Below are 22,651 nucleotides of genomic sequence, written 5' to 3'. Positions count from 1 at the left end.
GGTCTATTTAAAATATTCAGGCCCATATTTATACTTTTTTAGCATGAATTTGCTTCATTTTTTTATGCAAAAGTGGCACAAACTTACAAAATACAATTGTATTTTGTAAGTTTGCGCCACTTTTGCACCAAAAAGCGGTGCAAAAGTGGCGCTAAAGAAGTATAAATACAGGCCTCAGTATCTGTTGATTCTCTTTGCTATAATCCAATATAAGTCTTATTTTATCCGTTTCCTCTTCACTCTTGCATTCATTCCTATTCCCCAACGTCTGTGCTCGTGTTTTAAGTCTTGATTTTTCTCACCTTGTTTCACATCTCTCACTTTGTATCCTCTTTTTGAAAATCTCTGCTCTGTTTCTCTGAATTTCATATCCATGTCTTTTTCATTTGAACAATGTTTCTTAATGAATGAATTCTCCATATGAAATGCTTTTTATAAGTGATTTTGGGTGAAAGCTTGATTAATGTAAAATACTGTTAGTCGCCGTGGGTTTTCAATATAATGTTGTCTGTAATATGTTGTTTTCTATATATACCATCACATCTAAAAACTCTATAGAGATTTTACTTATTTTGTATGGAAACTGAAGTCCAACATCATTCGTATTTAATTTCATAAAGTACTCCTTAAACAGCTTCTCTGTACCATTCCAGATTAAAAATAGATCATCTATGTACCATAGCCACATTACTGCTTTCTCCATATAAGTCTAATTTTCTTGTCCCCAGGCTATGTGCTTTTCCCACCAACCCATAGTTAGGTTTGCATAGCTTGGAGAAAATGAGACTCCCATGCAGTCCCACAGATCTATTTGTAAATCTGATGATTGAATATAAATACATTATTTCTTAATCATAATTCTGTCATCTCTAGTAACATCTCAGAATGTTTTAATAAGTGAATACTTCTTTGCTGTAAGAAATATTTCAGTGCTCTCATACCTAGTTCATGTGAAATAGATGTATATAGAGAGACCACATCTATGGTGATCAACATATAGTCAGACTGTCCTGCCACACCTTCTAGTAGTCTGAAAAAATCTCCTTAGTCCTGTATGTATGAGTTCAAACCCTTTACCATAGGTGCCAAGAAGTAATCCACATATTGTGACACCCCTTCATATAATGATCCACAGCTCGAGATAATTGGTCTACCCAGAGGTTTCTTCAGAGTCTTCTGAATCTTTGGTAAAAAATATAGGGTCTGCACAATCGGATTCTCATTCATCATAAATTTTCTTTCATCAAAACTTTTCAAACCATCTGTATACCATATTTCCAATCTTAAATTTAAATCCAACACCAACTCATTTATGGGATTTTTATTTAGCTTGCAGTAATTAGATTCTATGTTTAATTGATTGTACGCTTCAGCAACATAGTCATCATTTCCCCAAATCACCATATTTCCTCCTTTGTCTGCCAGTTTGATTACTATAGTTTGATTTTCCATCAAGTTCTTAAGTGCATCTCGTTCAATTTTCGTCAAGTTTTCTTTAAAAAGGCAGGCCTTGGCGGGGTCGTGAACCCCATAAATCAATACAATGCTTCTCCACTCGGAGATATATGTAATCACCTGTCCTGAAGGAAGAAAACTGCTGCAGCCACAGTCGTCTTGGGCCAAACAAATGATTTATTCTTATGGCACCATCCACACCCAATGCAGTTTAGAAAGTTCAGTTTCCACGGGTACTCATATCCAATAATTCCCTTCTTTTACATAACCGTAATTAAATGCATAACAAAAAATATAAACAATGTACTTACAAAACTTGTTTAACTGTTCAAAGATATGTCAGCGTCTTTAAACATGTTTTGCAACTATGACCTGCATCACCACAGGCCTCATTCCACCAACTATCTCAAATATATATACATATATATTTACAGTATTGTATCACACTGATGTTTTCGTGTCAAATACTCAAACTGTACTATTTTTTGATTCATTAATTTTCTCTGCAGTGGTCAGTACATTTAATAGCATCCAGTTGCACATTATTTGTTTTATGTACTTTTGTATTCAAAAGAAGCAGCATATTTTTCAAATGGTTTCCAATGCTTGCTGATTTGTTTAATTCACTAAACATCTAGAATCTGTTTCATATGTATTGCCATTGATTACATAAATTCCTAGTAATTCCCAAATGGTGTTGTCAGTTGCATTGACTTGATTAGAACCAAGGTATAGGAACTGTTTTATTAGAATTTTAGTAGACATGTGCCGAGGTTTGCCATCATCCTTAAAGTTTCTTTGGGATAATAATCTTTGCATCAAAAGATTGACATCAGTATTTTTTTGGAGGACTTGACTACTACCAGTTAACAGTATGATTCTATAAAACACCCACACACAAATTCTCTAATGTGCTTGTTCCAGTGATCTAAACACATCACAAACATCTTCAATGTCAAAGGTATGCAGATGTCATACTACTACACCACCAAAATGACAAACATATTGATCCAAGTAATATCCTGACTATCTTCTGGAAACATATACTTTACTAAAAAAAGAGGAAGTGGGAATGCCTCAATGGTTCTAAAAAAAATGTCCACATTTGTTAACCTGCAGATAATGACCTAACAGTTATCTGTTTTAACATGTTAGGAGCCTCCATTTTTAACAGATACAATAAAGAACTTATGGGTGTGTCCAAATAAGAACCAATAAAATTTGATAAGATATTCATGATAGATAAAACACAGACTTCTACATTATAATTCTGAGAAGGCTCTTCAAACTGCCGTAGGTATCTTATAAGACTGAATCTAACAGAGCATCAGTGGTATCAAGACTCTACTTTTGCAATATTTCCTAAGCCGGAGGCACTAACATAGATATGGCAAAACAAAAAATTCATTAAAATCAAGAGGTCTTTGTCAGCTCACAGAAATAAGAGTAAGTCACAATGTCCTTCACAGTACATCACTGGCACTTAGTGACACAAATAAAATACTAACATCATCCTACATGCTTCAAAGCCTGGGAGAGCCCTAGGCCCAAAAATGTACTCCCCGCACTAAGTACCTAACTGTAATATGATGTCAAACAAGGCACATGTGATTACACAAGTCAGACCTCAAGTCACTTCGTACATTGGTAGATGAAGACATCCCTATACAAAGTGTTGATGTTTTCTCAATGAAAACCCCTCCTTGGAAAAAAAACTAAACAAAATGCCTAGAAACCTTTGAAATAATCCAAAAGCTGAATATATCCCACCCACCAAAGACATTTTCCTTCCACTGCAAGAGTAAGGATCATAGTTACTTAGGATCTACTCTTCTATCTTTATCTTTAAATTAGGAGCTTCTATCGAAAGCCAATGCTTTAGAAAACAAAATATATATATATATATAAATATATATATAAATTAAATCACTAGAAAGATATCTAACTCGCCAATTAAACATGCCTTTTACATTTGTGAACCCAAACACACTCTATACACACACACACACAAGCATAAACATGCATAAGTACATTCACAAACTTAGAGACAAATACACACAATATGACACACAGTCACATGCATGCTCTATGTGTATGCAAACACGAACACACTCATTTTCAACACCTTCTGGAAAGAATGTAACAAAGTTCAACAACAATACAACATTGTAAGACTTGTGGTCCATTTTCATATCCAAATGTGTTCAATATACCTTTATGATTTGCCCAAGATCATTGTAGGTTGAAATGTTAACTCTTCAAAAATTATTGCAAATGACTGCAGTTGAATTATTGCAAGTAAAACACATTAAGAACATTCTACAATTCTATGTTCATGTTCAGCTTGCTAATAGGCAACATTTGATCTATATGCTTTTGTCATTTGGATTATACTATAGCTAAAAATGCAATTATTATGTTTAGGGTGTTTTATTGATGTTGTGTACCATTTTTCACTTTAAGGAACATGCCATCACAAACGTCAAAGAAGAAAACTGTCTGCCTAAAGGGAACAAACCTGTGGCATCTTCTCCAGTTCCAGGATCCCCATGGTAAGACAAAAAAATTCTTCACATCTTTAAGAGTAATAACTACTTGATAAAGAAACTGCACACATTTTAATTGTATATTGAACATTTAGAGCTCAACATGATTCTGATACCCTTACCATCACACACACTTTTACTTACACTTTAGAAAACTGATGCTGAGTAAATCTATAATAAACCTAATATAGCTCTCTTAGACTGTGATTGATGAGTGAAATATTATATGGTTATTGACAATGGTCACATAACTTACCTTGCTGTTGTTCCATGCGGTAGAATATTAGGTTTTTATGTAGGCTGTTGTAATGTGCAATTTTGTAATATCAAATAGACAGGCCTCTAAGAATGGGTGTGCATGCAAGTCCCTAAACTGATCTTACAGTGAATCAAGTGGACAGGTAGACACAGGGATAAGGGGGCAAAGGGAGAGCGTGAGAATGGGAGAGGACGGTCTCTATAGAGGGAGACATGGGTATAGAGAGACATACAAACATGTGACTCTGGACTGTGTGGGAGCTGTGATAAGTGAGACATGAACAGGACATGATGATGATAATCCACTCTCCACAGGTGAACTATTCAACCATAGATCACGCTGACATGGGTTAGGTCGAATGACACAGGAGCCCCTCCCCTCAGTGGAACACCCTCAAGAGCAACTCTTAACAATCTGAAGATATTTATCACAGTCATATTGGTTAGGAGTAAGTTTATAATGCCTGCCAATTCCCATGCAGTCCCTACGTAGGTAAATTCAATAACTACACACATGGTGGAGGGTCTAATGGCACAATGTGCTCCTCCTCACTATAATAGTGTGGTAAATACTGTTTAGAAGGTGATTAGGACTTGCACAGCTAAGCCAGAACATCCTCACGGAATATCAATAATGTTATAAATTGTAAGTTCCAATTTCACAATTATATATCAGCTTATTTAATATTTTATTGATGCTGTGTCAATATCTCAAATAAGTCACTTGAAGGGGAAGAACATATGCATTTCCACAAAGATAATTTTTCCTGAAACAAACAACTATGTATTAGGTGATATATAATTATATTGCTATTTTCACTTTTTAGATGTGTTTAAAGTTCATATGTGGATCTGCATGTTATCTCCCTTTACATATAATATCATACCCTGTTTTTGTTTTTAATCTTGGTAATGTGATGGAACTCTGTGTGATGTTAACCATAAACATGGAGGTCGATGCCTCCCAGTGGTGGATCCAAAATGCCACAAGCTCAGGAGCACACACGTAGAGCTTACCCTCATCACCTCCAACAGAAACAACTTCTGAAAATAGAAGGTTTCACAACAGCCTTTACATAAACCTGTCCAGCACTGATATAGTATAATAAAATACAATATATTGGGTGCCTGAATGCACAGCTAGTTAACAGACTAGACTCCAGGGGCCTAGTTATCCTCCTTGCTGTATCATTTATACTTGTTCTCGTTTGTTTGTAAGTTATAGCACTATCGTTTGAGGAATACCTGTGCTTTAAAATACACCACATACATAAATTAAAATAAAAAGCGTATGAAGCTTTACCACACCTTCCATTACACCTGGCTACAGCGATTCCTGGAGTGACATGAGAGATGTTACCCTCTCTCACCACTGCATAGCTTGGAGGAGTCTGCACAGTATACTCTCCAAGACAGGCACAGAAGCACGCAATTCAAAACAGCAAAACTGATAAGCAATACAATGCTCAGCCAAAGGACAGTATAAAAATAAGAGTCTTGTACACAGCTCTTGGCAAAATTATTCAAAAGAACTCAAGCAGGACAGGATACAAAATATTCAACCAGACATTGGAATGTGGTTCCGAGCGTTAGGACTGGATGACTCTCTATAAACAGGAACAGTAGAACCTGCTTGTGCATTTCCTCCTTTAAGCTTCCTTCGCACACACTCTTTTGAGAATTTTTACTACATTACATGACGATTTGTGGAACTTTTTGAAGCTGCATTTTTTTCAATTATAAGCATCCTGATATGCATTCTATACTGCCTTTCGGTCCTGATATGCATTCTATACTGCCTTTCGGTCCTGATATGCATTCCATACTGCCTTTCAGCTGAATGCAAACTGCTTTCAGTGCATGTAGAAAGGGACCATACATAGGTGGACGCTGTAGTGTCCTGCTGGACATGTTCTAGTGTTTCACCAGCCACTCGGCTGAGGGCTGGCCTTACACTCAACCCCACACCCATACAACACAGGCGTCACCAGTCAGGTGACCCTGCCAATAAAAAGGCCTGGGCGCACGTGCCCAGGGCCAGTTTACATAACCCTACTACTGTGTCTGCGTCACTTCCTTTTGCGGCATGAGGGCCTAGGGCCCCCAACACCACAATGGCGATGAGGTGTGTCTGATCCCCAGTGGTAATGGAGTCGGAAGCACAGCGTTTCCTCATGAGGAAGAGTGGCACCAGCCGAGTGACTAGGGCAGCGAAAGAAGAGAAGGGCAGCGACAACACCAATTAAGTGCCTGCCAGACTCACGTGAGGTGCAAGGAAGGAAACCCTCCCAGCATGGTGTGCTCCCCGCCCCTCCGGCAGACATCCGCCACTGTGCGGGGAAGAGAAATGGCACACAGCGCTAGAGGGGCTGCTGTTGCCCAATGAGGCGCTACACCCCTTTGCCACCGGTCATGGGTGAGAGGAGGGTGGCACGATGGTGCTGTTCACGCACCAAGGCATGGGAGAGAAATGAACAGGGCTGCAGCCTCCCTTCCCAGTAACACGGCCCGCAGCGCGAAGGAAGGCTACTACGGCCGCAACGAGAGAGCCACGGCGGTGCTGCCATGCACCATGAATACCATTAATGCCCAGGGCCGCACCCTCTTCCAAATAAAATGCCAAAAACGCAGCCCGCAGTATGAAGGAAGGCTGCTACGGCCGTGTTTGAGGAAGGCAATGGTGCTGCCTCGCACCAAAGATGAATCCGGAGAAGTGCCAAGGGCCGCCCCCCCTGCAAAAATGCCAGGAAGGCTGAGACATGGGCCACAGCATGAGGGAAGATTGCTGTGGCCGCGTGCATGGAAGCTCGAGGGTGCAGACATGCACCGGAAAAAATTAATACAAAAAAAGTGAAGTAAAGTGCCCAAAACTGCCCCCCACCGAAAGCCCACGTGGAATGCCAGGGGGGCTCGCAGCACAGGCCCGAGATGGCCTGCTTTCAACACAGCTGACCCCCCACAGCAGTGCCTGCCTCTTCCCAAGAGGCTGTTTTTATTTTTTTTGTGAAAAAAAGAAAGAATAAAAAGAAGAGAGAAAGAAGAAATAAAAAAACTGCATTTAGCTGCATCTCCGGGCACCAGCAGAAGCCCCCACCAGCCTGATGAACTCCTCCCAGACAGCATGGCTCTTCTCCATGTCGGATTTCCACAAACGAAGCCCATAGGAGCAAAGACTGTCTTCAAGCTGAAAGGAAGCGCCACAGTGGCATCTGGTGGCCAAGGAAAGGTACTGCACCCTTGTTTCTAATTTACCAGGGAAACAAGATTTGGTGAAAGCAAGTTTACAGAAACACTCCAGAGAGTGACTGTGCAAGACCAGCAGTGGCCCACGGGCGAAAATGGTGCAGAAGATGGAAACGACGTGTACGACGCTGCACAGCAAAGGAGAAGACTGCAGCTATCCCAGCGTAACTGCAACAGCGAGAAATGGACTTAAGTGCCACACAAGGCATTAGGAGAGCGTGCATGGCCTGCACAGCCCCTGACAGCCATCCGTCGCCACCGCCAAAAGAACGCCACATGCCCCAGCAGTGATGGACTTCACCGCAAGATATGAGAGGGACATGCCAGGCATCAACAAAAGACGCCCGGAAGGAAAAGGGACAATGTCAGAGGTGCACAGAGAGCTGCGCTGCCGAAGCTGACAACACAGGCAGGAGCCCGAGAAGATGGACAGCGACCCGAGAGCGTGACATAACGTATGGCAGATGAGGCCGTGCCAGCTGGCCTTACCGCGACACAAGAGGGCCACCGTTGGCTCATCACACAGCATGCCGAGAGAAGTGACCAAACCTAAAAAGCACACCCAGGTTCAAGCGGGACCTAATGCAATGACGGCGCTGCCTTGAGGTGCAAGCACTGCGCCCTCAAGTGAAGAGGAGGCGGTAAAGGAAGTGACCCGCCCTCACTGCCCTGCAATGGGCCAGAGACTAATCAAGGAGTGTCCTCCCCCACACTGCCTCAAGACGGAGTCGGCAGCAACTTGCAACAGGCAAGAAGAGAGTCGCACACCCTGAGTGGCACGATGCCACCACTGTAACACTAAGAAAGCACCACAGCAAAGGAGAAGAGAGCTTGGTGCTACGCCACACTGTGAAAAGGAAAGAAAGGAGTTTTGTGTGACAACACCTATCACACTGCAACACCTGACGACCACAGGAGTAAAAAAGCAAAAGGTCACAGTGTGGAGAGATGAGAACTCATGCCATGAAAGAAGAGTGCACCTACAGACAAGACAGCCACCAGGGTGCAGGGACGCCACTGGAGACAGCTCAGCGGGAGTGCCAAAAGTAAGATGCCTACATGTGTAAACCGCATACTTGCCCACGCTTCACAGTGTGACTATCCAGACACCTGTCACCGGCTGCTTGAAGCAGACGGCATCACTGCTAACATCTGCACATGAGGAAAGTAAAAACTGCACTAGCTATTGGTGAAGTCCCTCCAGTCACCCTCACTCGAGCAACATCACTTGTCATCCAGGTCTCCGAATGGCAAGTACCATCATTGCCATGTGCATCACAGTATCCATCAAAGGAGCAGTTAAGTACCAAAGTGGATCATCACCTCCGCAATTCAACGACATCGGCTAGACACCCTCCTAGCAACGTGAGAGACAATTGCACTGAGACCGTCTGAGAGCCCACCTACACCCGGTCCATGTTGGCAAGCTCACTGACTACGAATCATCCATCCTTTTGGTTAAATGAATGACTTGACTGTGGCTCCTGTCGGAGAGCCTGCAGCAGCCTACAGATGGCCCACACGCAGCCCAGCACAGTCCACGTCAGTCCTGTGGCAGTCCATTGAAAGGGCCTCAAGGAAGTTTCTGAGTGAAGAATCCACAAATGAGAGGTGGCCTGGAAGTTGCTCCACCGACAAAGTATCAGGATGTACCAAAGCTTCAGAGGATGACTTCACACCATCACGGATGTCGTCCGTCTTCGAGGGATTTGCTTCATGAAGCCAGAATGTCTCAAGAAGTATATTTGCAGCGGACACCACCAATGCTCCTGATGCACCCAATTCGAATGATACACCCAATTCGAACCAAGTGAACTGTATACACCACTATCCTTACCACGAGTGCCCACAGGACTGAACCACAGTGCATGAGTAGACACTTAACCAACCATCTGACTGTCACAGAGACCAGATTCTTACACACACTGTGCTCGTGCCCAGCTGTACCTCGTTAAATCATGGACTCGTGCAGAGGTTTCCGGGTGCTCCCAGCTGAACCTGTGCAATGCAATATTGCGGCCTGCCTTCTCGAAGCTGAGAGACTGATGGTATTGTTTTGTTATTGTGTTTTCTTTTACAGGTTGGACTTTGTTTTGTTCATCAATAAAGTTTTGGAGGGATGTAGTATCCTGCTGAACAGGTTCTAGTGTTTCACCACCCACTCGGCGGAGGGCTGGCCTTACACTCACACCCCACACCCATCCAACACGGACATCACCAGTCAGGTGGCCCTGCCAATAAAAAGTCCTGGTCGCACGTGCCCCGGGCCAGTTTACATAGCCCTACTACCGTGTGTGCATCACTTCATTTTGCAGCATGTGGGCCTAGGACCCCCAACACCACAGACATAATCCACTCAGTCTTTTCCTTCTTCTCAATGCATCTTGAAGAGAATTTATTGTACTGAAACAACCTTGCTCATTTATGCAGCAGCACACAACTTCTACAGTTCTGCGTTTTGTTAGACAAGTGGGATTACAGCATTTTATAATCCTTTAACCAGCAAATGAATAATTGACGTTGTGCTAGAACAGACATCCTGAACCAGGCTCCACAACTCCCTTCCGAATCTCTATTCTGCGATAAGAGGATTCTGTTGAAACAGGAAGAAAGGGTGCCTGAAAGCCAATTAGAGATGACGGTTCCTTGGGATAACATTTATAGCCTTTGTATAGTGTTTCCTATGCATATACAACAGTCTCAGATTGACTCCACTTGGTCAGGATCTGCATTCAAGCAGATAGAGTAATTGATTCCACTGGTCGTCGGGTGTAAAGTCCCAAGATCACAATTTAGTTTTTTGCACATGTGGAATGCAAAGCAATCACACTGTGTAAGTAACAATGCAACATAAACTACCTTTTTAATTCTATCCCAGTATTTTAAATTGCATGCTTCAGTGCAAAATTGAGCAACTGGTGAGAAAGTACCTAAAGCAGTGCAAGGGTAAATAAAGTATATATTCTGGGCTTACAGATTTCCAACAATGCCTTTAGGATGGAATATTGATGACAACTTGCTTTTGGAGAACTCTCAGCATGTGCTTGAATCTTAAACTCCATACAAGCAGTGTGGACATGCTCTTGAGGCGAAGGCTTCCCTGGAGTTCCTTTATTTGGCATCACACTTCTCATTTGTAGGCTGCTGGAGTTTGAGGATTACTGAATAATTTAATTTACACTATTATCCTATCTGGATTATTTCTCACTTTTTCTAACCTATATTGAGATTATGGTACCATGCACACAGTATTAACTCTCAAAAAGATGCACCGGAGAGTATCCTTGATTGTTTTGGCGACAGGCAGATAAATGTGGTTCTCGTTCAGCTTGTACTATGAATGGGGAATCCCTGAGATATCATCCTTCAATTAAGCTGAGAAAAGAGTGATTGCTTATTTAGTCGATTTTTACATTTTTAATCATTTATGCATTACTGGGGTTATCAAGCTAAATAATCAGTTATGGGTATATAATTGAGTCAAAATGGCCACTTTAGATTTGAGACGATTTATTATTTTAGGTTCTAATCAGAATGAAGGAATATCACTATGGTTCTAGGTATAAAAATGGCCATTAAGCATGCACAAGGTTCTGCTATAATTAATGCTAGTATGTTATTATTATAATTATTATCATTATGATGATGACGATGATGATTATTATTTATATTAGCATCATCGTCTTTTTAAGGGATGCCTTTGGCGCAAGGAATGCGGCATTAGGTTACATCACTGTATTTTTCAAAAACTAAACGATGGGAGGAAGACACTGAATCATTTTAATGCTTTGGAAAGCTTGACAAGGAAGAACGTTAGGGCTGCTCAGATTGCAAGCTGATGTATGTATAGAGTAATTTAAGTGATAATGATGGCCAACTTGATGAACGTCTGCAAGGATCTTGATTTAAATTAAACCCCTTTGTTCCTGTGGGAACCAACATTATTCACTATTAGTGTAATAGAAAATGAAATACAATTAGCTGAAATATGATTTTTCTGGGCAATTGATGTAAGTAAAAAATGCTTTTAAATCTATGTTGAGTGTGTGCTTGCGAGTGAGTGTGAGTTTATTTACTTGCGAGATTGTGTACGTGTGAATGTGCGTGTATGTGTAAGAATGTGTGTTTGAGTGAAACTGAAGGTCAAAGGGCTTGTGATGTCATTTCTGCTACCACTGGCATTTTGGTGAATTGATGTTCATGGTCATAGTCCAATCATTGAGCAGAAATCCAGAGGTTAAAGCACAGATTTAAATCTCAACATGAACCAATTCGCAGTTTATTTCTAGGAATGAAACACACGCTTTGCTTCCTGTCTCAATGCAGGGAGGAGTTGTGGTTTAGTGTCTCAAATGTTCACCTGAAAGCACAGGTTCAAATCCTACCTGAGACCTTTCAACAACGGTCCACCCTCCCTATTCCTTAATTTGGCAGCTCCTGTAATGTATGTGTGGATATAACATCTACAAATCTGCATTAGAGTGTATTGCCCCAGTTTGGTAGTCACCAGATATCTGTATTCAAGTTTTCAAAGGACGGCACAGGTCATACTTTCTATGATATATGCTCTAGATGTTCCTGCTAAATTAAAACACCAATCTCTAAAGAACTGTACTTCCGCATGTTGCTAGGTCCATGCCATATCAGATGCCTAAAAGATAACAGGAAAACTAAACAACATCAGGTGCAAATCAAATGAAGAGCACTTAGAATAAAAATTTGCCTTCATGAACATCGATCTCTGAAAAAGTATCAGCTAGATGGGAACCTTTATCTTGGGATCATTTCAAGCGAGAAAGAGGAAGCGCAGCAGGGTATCACTTTTACATACTCTATGACCCCACCGCTGTGTTGTTCACATCAGGAGAATTCCAATTTGTCTTTTCCCTACCCTGCCCTTACCCTCAAAGACATGCTAGAGCTAAAAAAAAAAGGATAATAACACGTCAGGAAGACAAGGTGTGGCTCTATGATGGCAGTGAGCATGAAAAATGTCTGAAGTTCATGGGAAAAAACCTAATCCTAGGCATTACTTTTATAGTGTTGGGTGGCACAGACATGAGGAAATATGTGTTTTTATTAGTATGTCACATTGATATAAATGTCAGAATTGTTGTTATAAGGAAGACACATTGAAGGGTTGAGTGTACATGCTTTCATCATTGCCTGAAAGTTATACTACGCTATACTCATTGGAACACTTTCAATTCCTAACAGATGAACTGTACCATGCTCTGTGCAGTTGCTCCTATTAATAGGTTCCAGCCCCAATCCTTATCAGTCCTGCTTTCTGTAATTTGCTTTGATGCAGACCCAATGTTTTTTTTAAGGCACTCAGGGGCATATTTATACTCTGTTTGTGCTGAATTTGCGTAAAAAATTTTGACACAAATTCGGCGCAAACCTAACACCATATTTATACTTTGATGCCCGACCCAGCGAACATCAAACTTCAGCAGTGTGCGTCATTTTCTGGATGCGTGAAACCGCCTTGCGTTAATGACATGCAAGGTAGGCGTTCCCGTTCAAAAAATGACTTTAAGGCATATGCGCCCTATTTATACTCCTGCGTCATTTTGACATACAGGAGGGGACAGGCCTTAAAAAATGCCGCCCAACCTGATTTGCGCTATTTTTTAACGCCTGGCTGAGGGCAGGCGTTAAGGGACCTGTGGGCTCATTTCCATGGTCTCTGACCATGGAAGCAGTCCACAGGTGCCCTTCCCTGCCCCCAGGGACACCCCCTGACACCCTCGCCCATCCCTGGAGGACACCCATGGATGGGGGGACCCATCCCAGGTAAGTACAGGTAAGATGAGGTAAGTATTTTCTTTTTTTTTTTAAGTGGCATAGGGGTCTTAACTTGGGCCCGATACATGCCACTGTGCCCAATGACCATGCCCGGGGACATAGGTCCCCTGGGAATGGCCATTGGGCAGGGGGGCATGACTCCGGTCTTTCCTAAGACAGGAGTGATGTCAATGGGGGTTGTGCATCAAAAAATGGCGCAAGTCCGTTTAGAGACATGATTTTTTACTCTAACCTGACTTGCACCATTTTTTGACGCACAACCCCCATTCTTCCCTACGCCTGCGTCGCCCTGTTAGAGTAATTTTTTTACTCTAACCGGGCCGCAGCGCCGGCTTACATCAATCTATAAATAAGTCGCCAGCCTGGTTCGTTGGAATGGCGTTGGCCGGCGGCAAATGTTTTGATGCAAATCAGCGCTGGTTTGCGTCAAAAAGTATAAATATGGGCCTGAGTGTCATCATTGAGATGCTTCTGCTGCAGTAGAAATAGCCTCTGTAAGCGTTTCTGAAACTAGGTTAGATGGTTGGCTAACTGTCTGGATTCAGTTGTGAAGATCTAGTTCTGCGATGCTGGTTTGCAATTTATATGATCAGTTTAGAAGAAACTTTCCACAATTCGGACAACTGGGCACAAAAGCCTTTCCTTTCCAAGCTGTTTGTGCAGCTGGCGCCCCCACCGAGGCAGACCTCAGCACATGTGTAGATATGCGTTCATTAGGTATTTTTTCAAGAACTGGGCAACATGAGTAAGGCACTACATGGTATACTATGCAAAGTTCTTTAAAGAGCTGACATATTTTGTTTTTGTAGCGTTCAGGTTGGATTTCTTTGGCAAATGTTGGGTCCAGAATTGTCTCTGTGACTTCCTTTAGAAAACCTTCCTTTGTATCGTAAGGCCTTCCTGTTGTATTTGATAATGACCAAGGGATAATGAGGAGGGAATAACACATTTAAAAAATACGATAATGAGGAGGGAATAACACTTTTTAAAATTATGTTCTCTTCTCTAGGCTGAGGTTTCACTGTACGAGGAAGAAGGCAATGGCAAAATTCGGGGACTGGGTTTCACGTATCAAACGGATTATTAATTATCAGTAGCCTTGATTCTTTTTACAAAATACGCTTCAAGGACATAGTTTCATTCCCATACAAACAAAAACACATACTCATAGCACACATTCACACATTTCCTAACAAGATCGGGAGAAACTGATTTTGAAAACACTGTTTATTTTATTACATATTCCACCTGATAATTACTTTATACATTGAATTAACTTCCCTAAAAGTAAGAAAGTCTCTAGTATGCAATTATATCTTATTTCACAAATTTGTCCCTTGCATCCTCGTTTTGGCCAATTACCTTTTTTAAAACACATATGCAAATTCCACAAAAGTGAGAGGCATCATGTCTGTAAGAAAGTAGTATGTTATTTGGGGTTGCTTGAAGTCCCCCACTGTTAATAAAGAAAGGCTTAACATAAAGAAAATGTATAACAAATTAACAAAATAATTTAAAAAACATAAAAATCCAGTAAGTGGAACCAGAAAGATGAATTGTTAGAGTTTCAAGTAAAAAGAGCACTAAAAAGCAAAAAATGACAATGGTAGGAAATGTTTGTGGTAGACTGCAACTCATGTGTGATTTGAGGCTGACCATGATGGAGCTCAGGTCAGATACACCAACTACTGTAGGTTTGGCCCGGTAAGAGGTTTTATTTTTCATAAAGTCAGATGGCAATAGTTTTTTGTAGAAAAGGCACTGAGAGGGAGACATTCAACTTTTGTGTCCCAGGAAGTCCTCTTGTCAGTTGAATACTTTTGTTCCCTACACCTGGGCACGATTTTTACCTTCAGATTTAGGGCCATTTTTATCAATATTTCACGCAACGCAGCACCTTGCTGTGCTGCACTGCTTGAAAGGGAAAGGGCAGGAGAGCACCATATCTATTTATATATGGTGCATTCCTGTTCTCTGTCTGTGCTAGTGCACTAACTACTGCCTACTACCAACACAGGCACCCTTGCATCACAGCTTCCAAGGCACAGCTTCCTGCATAAAAACAATCTTCAGGGGCTTTTTTTTTTCTGTTTTGACGAGTCCTGGAGAATTTAGAAAGAGAAACATCGTTATGCCTCCCTTGGGAGGATGCTGAATTCTGATGCATTCCCAAGTACAGATGTATTGGTAAATTTGAGAATTATTCAGAAACCAAGTGTGGATGTGTGGAAACACCAAAAACCGAGCAAGGAAAGCCTCCCTGGGGCAGAGTCATGTAAGGCAGTGACTTGAGCTGCCTTGCGTTACTCCAGATTTACCAAAGCACACAGGGCCATGCAAGGCGGCCTTGTGTTACTTGGTAAATTTCATTATAGGTTAGTGTTGCCTTAAGCCCTCTTGAGTGGCACATGGTCGATGCAAAACCCTTGTAAATATGCCCTTTCATCTCTTGTTTTAGGCTTCATTTATTCTTACCTTATTGTACTTTTTAACACAAGGTACCCTGCCTTCTGGGCTACAGATCCTACATAGGGGTGAATTATTAATATTTATAAGAAAGTACCTTCCTGTCAAAAAGGTCTATTTTGACAGGTCATGCTGCAGCTGCCAGGCTACAGCAATTGGCCAGGAGTAATATTTTCCTCTTCGCACTAGTGGATGATCACTAGCACTGTATTGTGGAGGTGACTTTTAACTTTCTATAACAGAAATGTATTTTGGGTAGCAAATACAAATGCTAATTAGGTGTTTCAGTGGTAAGGGCACAGTGGCCTAGTAAGCATTGCCTATGGTCACAGAGTCAAAGAATGGGGATAATCATTCAAAAAGAGACACTTTCTCAGAATGACCCATTCCCTACTCATGACTTTTCTCTATGCAGTCACAGCTGTACCCCACACTCAACACCTGAACTGCATATATATTGCTGCTAGTTCAAGTGGAAGACTTTCTAGTTGCAACATGAGAGTGGCTGTTTGATTGACCTGCAACCTTTAGTGCTTTCTCTTTCAAGAGCCACCATGATTTTGAACATCTGTTTTCTGATGAAAGTGTCTGAAAGCATTGTGTGTGTCTGCTAGTCTGTAGGTGCCATTGCAAAGGTTTTACTGACATGTCACTTTCTCAGCCACCCTGTAAGTCTCAATAATTATTAACATCAGAGGGCAAAAACCTCAGCTGACCAATTGCTCTTAAATATACTCATTAACCCTTATAACGTGGGTCTGTTACATACATATTTCCAGAATGTGTCTGACTGGAAGTTTTATTAACACCAAAATAAAGATTCAGAAAGCCAAGCTTTCGATATGGATTCAAAGAATCACCCTAAACAGGTTATGTTGTGAATTGCAACAACACACTATTGTCTAAAAACAATACTATGTTTAGGAATTCATAGACAACAGCATTTTATATGGGTTTTCCACAAGGTGAGATTGGTGCAGTGCTCCTGAAGGTGAGTTCACAAAAGACAAATGTATAAAAGCTAATTCATCAATTGGAAACCTGTGAAAAGTTATACACAATACGTCAAAAAGGGTCAGTTGTCAACTCCTTGTTTAGCCCTGTAACAATCAATGTGCATTAAGCTCATAACCTAATTCATTGCTTAATTTTCAACCCAAGTATGCTTTGGACAGTGTCTTCCTTGCGGCAACAAGGAAGAGATACACCCTCAAACACTCTTAATGATGAGCAGAAGTTTAATATATAGCCTTTGTCCTTGTAGACAAGTAGAGCTGAGCCATCCACTATACTGGCAACTGGGCCAGTAGACCTTGAAAATGCACTGCATTGAACCTTATGAATAATAATTAAGTTTCAGCTCCAAAATGAATTTTTAGCTTGGTATCAAAATGAGACAGGTGCATTTCAACAGTGATGGTAGCAGCATACCTGCAGTACTGGAAAGAGAGAAAAGGATTTGCATACCCAAGGATTTGGTGCCCACTTATTGTGTTGGGAGACAACATTGGTAAATGGTTTTCTGCTTATGAAGTTGCACTGATGGTTCACAAGGTTCCTGAGGAGCACTGGGGTGGTGGTCTGTGGAAACAGATGCCTACTGTGGGAAGGGACAGACTTCTAACACTAGAGGTTGAAGACCAAACTAAGTACACCCCATGAAGATAATTACTAATGTCAAATTCAGGCTGACCAATGAGAGGTATCGCCAAACATTCAGGGGCAGCCAGAAGCTTCACAACTAATCCTGGGTAGATTTTGTGGACTACTCCAGTAAGGCACTGAATGGTTGGATAAGGGTCAGCAAAGTTAATGATTATACAGGGTTGTAAAAAGTAATCATGAGAGAGCACATGCTCAGTATCTGTTTTCCAGAGTTGTGCCAGCACCTAGTTGACAGTAAGCTGACTGACCCCAGGAAGCTTGCTGAGGAGGTGGCCCTCTGGGCTACCACCAGAGTGTCCAAGAAGGTGCCTGGGAGTGACCCCAAAAAGGATGGTTCCAATTCAGAGCAGCAGAATGAAGAGGAGGGCCATAAATTGCCCAGACAAGTCCCAGAATAAGGGGGGGGGGGGAGGGGAAGAGTACGCATGCCCCACCAGACAGGGTGGTCATTCTAGTGGATGGTGGCCCATGGCACCCCATTTCCAACCCAGCTGTTGAGTGCTCCCAGTTAAGCAGGGGGACTCTGTCTGTCTAAGGAAACCACCCACAGGTAGAACCTCTACAGGGGTGACAAATGGGGCCTTGAGGCAGGTAATCCACAGAGACAGGTCATAGATCATGCCACGATTCCCTGTCACTTGGGAGATCAAATCAGACGGTGAACTAGTGATACCTGAGGGTGGGAGTCGTCACTTCCACCAGGTGGAAGTGAATGAGGTCCCAGTCACTGCTCTGAGAGACAACAGAACTAGCCAGACCATGACAATTGAAAGGCTAGTTTCCCCACTGCAGAATGGTGGGCAGGTGTGTTGGTGTCCCCAGCCCATGGGCAGGACATTTTCCACCCTATGGCCTGGTATCCCTTGAGTGGGATAAAGCGGTGGCCTAGAGGAGGGTCATAGTTACTTTCTAGATACCCATAGAGAGCAGTCTGAGGAATGAATTGCCTCCAGTGGCAGGAGAACTGAGAGGACAGCCCTCCAGGGTGTCCTGACAGTTTAGTTTTCTAGGGATACCATTTCCAAATGGAGGGTATGGGATCCCAGATGGAGGGTCAAGGTGAGAAATCACTAATCCCTGCCCCCCTGTTCCGCCTCAGGGTACAGACACTTGGTTGATTGGCCAGGAGCAGGATACCACTCCTGAATCTGGTGGGAAGTGGAGTAGAAGTGGAGGGCAAAACACCCAGGACTACTGCCCCCACTCTGAGAAACCTTCAATAACCCATAGGGAACTCCATTCCCAGCCCAAAACTTGGAAGACAGGCTTACCTAATATTAACATTAAGGGTCACCAAATAGCAGTGGATAGCCTGGGGCCTAGTATTTGCCACTGACAGTTGTCAGTGCCTCTGTTGGTTCATGTCCTTATGGACAGATTCTCCTTGAGTTGGGAACAGACATCTAATCCAAGGGTTGGCATGGGTTACTTCACTTTGTTGGCCATGGTGGTACTGTCTGCCTACTGGGATGCATCTCTGAGCAAAGCAAGGATAGATGCTGCACAGATGGTGTCACAGATGAGGACAAGGGTTTCCGTTGGGTCAGTTCAGTGGCTTAGGAGAGTATACACAGAGGTATCAAACTCAGGACAGAGAGGCATAGAACTGAAAAGTGTACCTACAGTAGCATGCCATTGCCCATGCTCTATCACCTAAGTAGGGAAGTATTAAGGTATTGATTAGGCTTCCCTGGCTTTAGGCTGGAGAGGGTCATGTTGGAAATGGCCTGTTCTGCATGGACACCTACAAACATTTTTTGTCTTCTTCCTCTACTTTACTGACCTCATTTTTGCTGCCTTTAAGACTCTGTGCACATCACCACTGATAACCAGTGCTGAAGTGCTTCTGCCCTCTCCCCTAAAACATTGTAACATTGGCTTATCACCAGTTGGCATATCTATCTTACTTATAAGTCCCTAGTACAGTGCACTACATATGCCAAGGGACTGTGAAGAAATACTTCTTGTTGACCTGCAGCATTGATTGTGCCACCCACTTAATTAGCTCTCGAACCATAACTCAGGGTTGCCAATTCATAGCCTGCAATGTCAACCTAGCAAACTAACCCTGTTGCCAGGACCAAACCATGGGACCCATTATGAGCCTTGCGGCCCCACCGCTGGACTGCCAAACTCGTGGGGGGGGGGGATGCCACTGCCATGGTGGTGACGCCCCTAAAAGTATTACACTGGGAACATTGTACTCTGCAGTTCCTGCCAGGCTGCCCAGTGGGAACAGTAATAATATATTACTCTTGGCTCCCTTATATCATAGCACTCCAGCACCCTCAGAACGCACACTCTCTGCAAATCAAACAATGCTTATTCTGATAGTGTTGGGCAGGGGGGGCCCCAGCACTCCCTTTCCACCAGCCTTTCCATGGCAGTGTACCTGCCATGGAAAGGCTGGTGAAAAGCTGAGTTGTAAGCAGCCAGGTGGTGGTGAGGTCAGTGCTGCCCTGGCTGAGTATAACTCAGGCCGCTATCAAGTCATTGGGAACCATGTTCCTGGTGGGGATGGCGATCTTTAGGCTGGTCTGCTTGACAGGATTGTAATGTAGTGGTCGGACTGTCTGGAGTGTGGAAGTCTGACCGTCATCACGACTGTGGCAGTCGTCACAATTTAAGATCGCAAGTTATGATGAAGTTGGATTTTAAACTGTAATTCTGAAAATGACACCCTTAGAAAGTTGGTACTTTCTTACTTTAGACATTTGGTGCATGCTGCCTGTCTCTGATCACATATCTGAGGTGAGGCGACAGGTGGGCTTTTTGTATTTCTCCTAGACAGCCATACATAAGAGGAGCTTAGGTGTGATGTGATGGGCTATCCACATCCTGATGGGCCAACCTGGCTAGATGTGACAAAGGAGTTGACAGTGCTTCCTGCTCACACTTGAATATGCAGAGTCCTGTCCCCACGCAAAGGGCTGCATAACCCCCTGCAGTGGGTCTGGAGCAAAGACAGAAAGGGCACGTCCACTGTGCACTTCAAAGACCTGTCTTTGAAGTCTTCCCTACTTCAAAGATCAAACTGGGTATAAGTTCTATCCCTCTGACACCACCAAGGCAGTACACCTCTAAACCTGTGGATACTCTGCCAGAAAGAAATACTGCTCCCCTGCCATAAGAACTTCCACTCTGCTAGACTGCTCCTCTGCTGGACTCCTGCTTTTCTGTGTTGACCTGTTGCCTACTTTCCTCTTTCCTGGGAGTTAAAAGGAATGGGCTGGCAGCTCTCGACCCAGAACCCAAAGTGACTCCAAGGGCCCGCTGACTCGTCTCCTAATTGAAGTCTCAGGGACATAAAAGACTTCCAACCAACTTATATCTGCACCTGGACCTTTGCCAGCTGTGAGACTACCCTGCCAAGTGTTTTCACCCCAGTCCTGGGCCTTTGGAAGTGGGCTTAGGTTATTTGATGCAGCTGAAATACTGCATTGTGGTTGCTACGCAGACTGGAATAGGAACAATCAGCCCCATTGCATTGCCTTCCCAGCAAGGAACGACCTTGACACATCGCTTTTGGAATGGCCGCATTTCAGACCCTACTCATCGCCACTGTTGCATTGAAAAATCTATGTATCTTCACTACTGCATGGGAAGTATCAATATATCGCCACTGCTGCCAAGATTGACACCAACACATGGCTTCCCTCTAGACTGACTGCGCTCCATCACGCTCGGCCTGAACATTTGATTTTGTCTGGCGTGACCAGATGTCCCCAGTTGGCACTTCTTCTTTCTAAGTGCTTTTCTATAGCTTATTCCTTAAAAATTCATAACTTAATTTCTACTAATTGGGTTTGTGTTGTTTTGGTCTTGTTTTAATTATAAACTAAGTTATATTTTTCTAACCAGGTGTGGCATGTTTTTGTGTGGTGTTTTCACTGTTTTATTGTTTGAGGTGTTGCACAAATACACATTGCCTCTTAAATTAAGCCTGACTGCCCTATGCTAAGCTACCAGAGGGTGAGCACAGGTTAATTTGGAGGTTGTTTTCCCTGAACTGTGATTTACCCTGACTAGGAGTGTTGTATCCATCTTGATCAGGGTGTATACCTCTGTCAACCTGAAACCTGTTTACCAACAAGCAGACTTTTAGGAAAAGTGTTTAGAATCAAAACAATCTTCTTTCAAAATTAGCTAATGTGCAAAATAGTCCAGATCCGACAAAAACAAATATGGACGTATGAGATAAGCCATATGGAAGGTAGGGCTTTAACAGTAGGATACAGGACTTTAACCCACTTACAACGAAATGCCATGATATATGGAAGGTCATGATTCAGGGATGACAATACTATTGAAAATTGAGGAACTGATAAATAGAATCATGGATTCAGGGATGGATATATGCTAAGTTATCTGCAATGAGCATTGTAGGGCTTTGAAAGCATGACACTAAAGCCAATAGTGGATGTGATCGGTTTGGTATATCTCTTCCATCATTGCCATGTTTGCTAAATTATCTCCCCAGCTCATATTGGAACAGATATAGACCACAAGGAACATCTTTACTAGAGGAAAGAGCCATTTTGAGTTATTGTGGGGGTTGCAGAAAATGTTTTTTCTTCCCTGTTCTTCTTTAAGTAAATTGTCACGTTCAGCCTCATCAATGCACAGTAGAGCATTTCTTGATCAGTGGAAGAAGATGAGTGAAGTAATGTGGAGATTTACTGACTCTCTATATATTGTTGGAGAAGAAAAGAGTGGAAAAGAAGAGTTGCAAACTGTCCACACGCTGCAGGTATATCACCACTTGAGCTCTCCTAATGGGATTTGAATTTGCGGCCGGCTGGCTACATGCAGATCTCTCCAGGAGACATTAACCAGTAAGCAACTTTGTTGAGTTTGTAACCACTGGGCGCAGGTTATCCATTTATTTTTGCAGAGGAAACCTTAATCCACTACCTCTCTTACTTTAGCATTTTTATCTTATCTCTCCATTGACCTTTTGCTCACTGTCATTTTCTGTTCATTACTCACCCATGTGCTTCCTCCAAGCTCTCCTTCCCTTCAGCAATAACTAATTTAAAGTGTGTTTTGACAAGTAGTTTACAAGATAACAGGCCTAATCCGAACATAGCCACCAAATCAACCAAGTCTCTAAAGGTGTCCCACGAACATTCATTAGCTCAATTCCTAAAGTATTTTACTAGGTCTATTCCATACTTCTGCAAGCATTTCAGTGGGACTTCTGTCTG

The 22,651-nt window shown here is 42.5% G+C and overlaps 1 protein-coding gene across 1 annotated transcript in view; it reads left to right on the top strand.

Moving 5' to 3' along the window:
- TCERG1L (transcription elongation regulator 1 like) overlaps nt 1-22,651 on the top strand; it is a 1,516,577-nt gene that overhangs the window by 660,104 nt on the left and 833,822 nt on the right. Inside the window, exon 7 of the mRNA XM_069239738.1 lies at nt 3,919-4,007. Coding sequence (XP_069095839.1) covers nt 3,919-4,007 — 89 coding nt within the window. The remainder of the gene's footprint in view (nt 1-3,918; nt 4,008-22,651) is intronic.

The sequence above is a fragment of the Pleurodeles waltl genome, chromosome 6, assembly GCF_031143425.1.
Source record: "Pleurodeles waltl isolate 20211129_DDA chromosome 6, aPleWal1.hap1.20221129, whole genome shotgun sequence".
Lineage (NCBI taxonomy): Eukaryota > Metazoa > Chordata > Amphibia > Caudata > Salamandridae > Pleurodeles > Pleurodeles waltl.
Note: the sequence above shows the minus strand (reverse complement) of the source record. Positions and strands in the feature narration are given on the sequence as shown.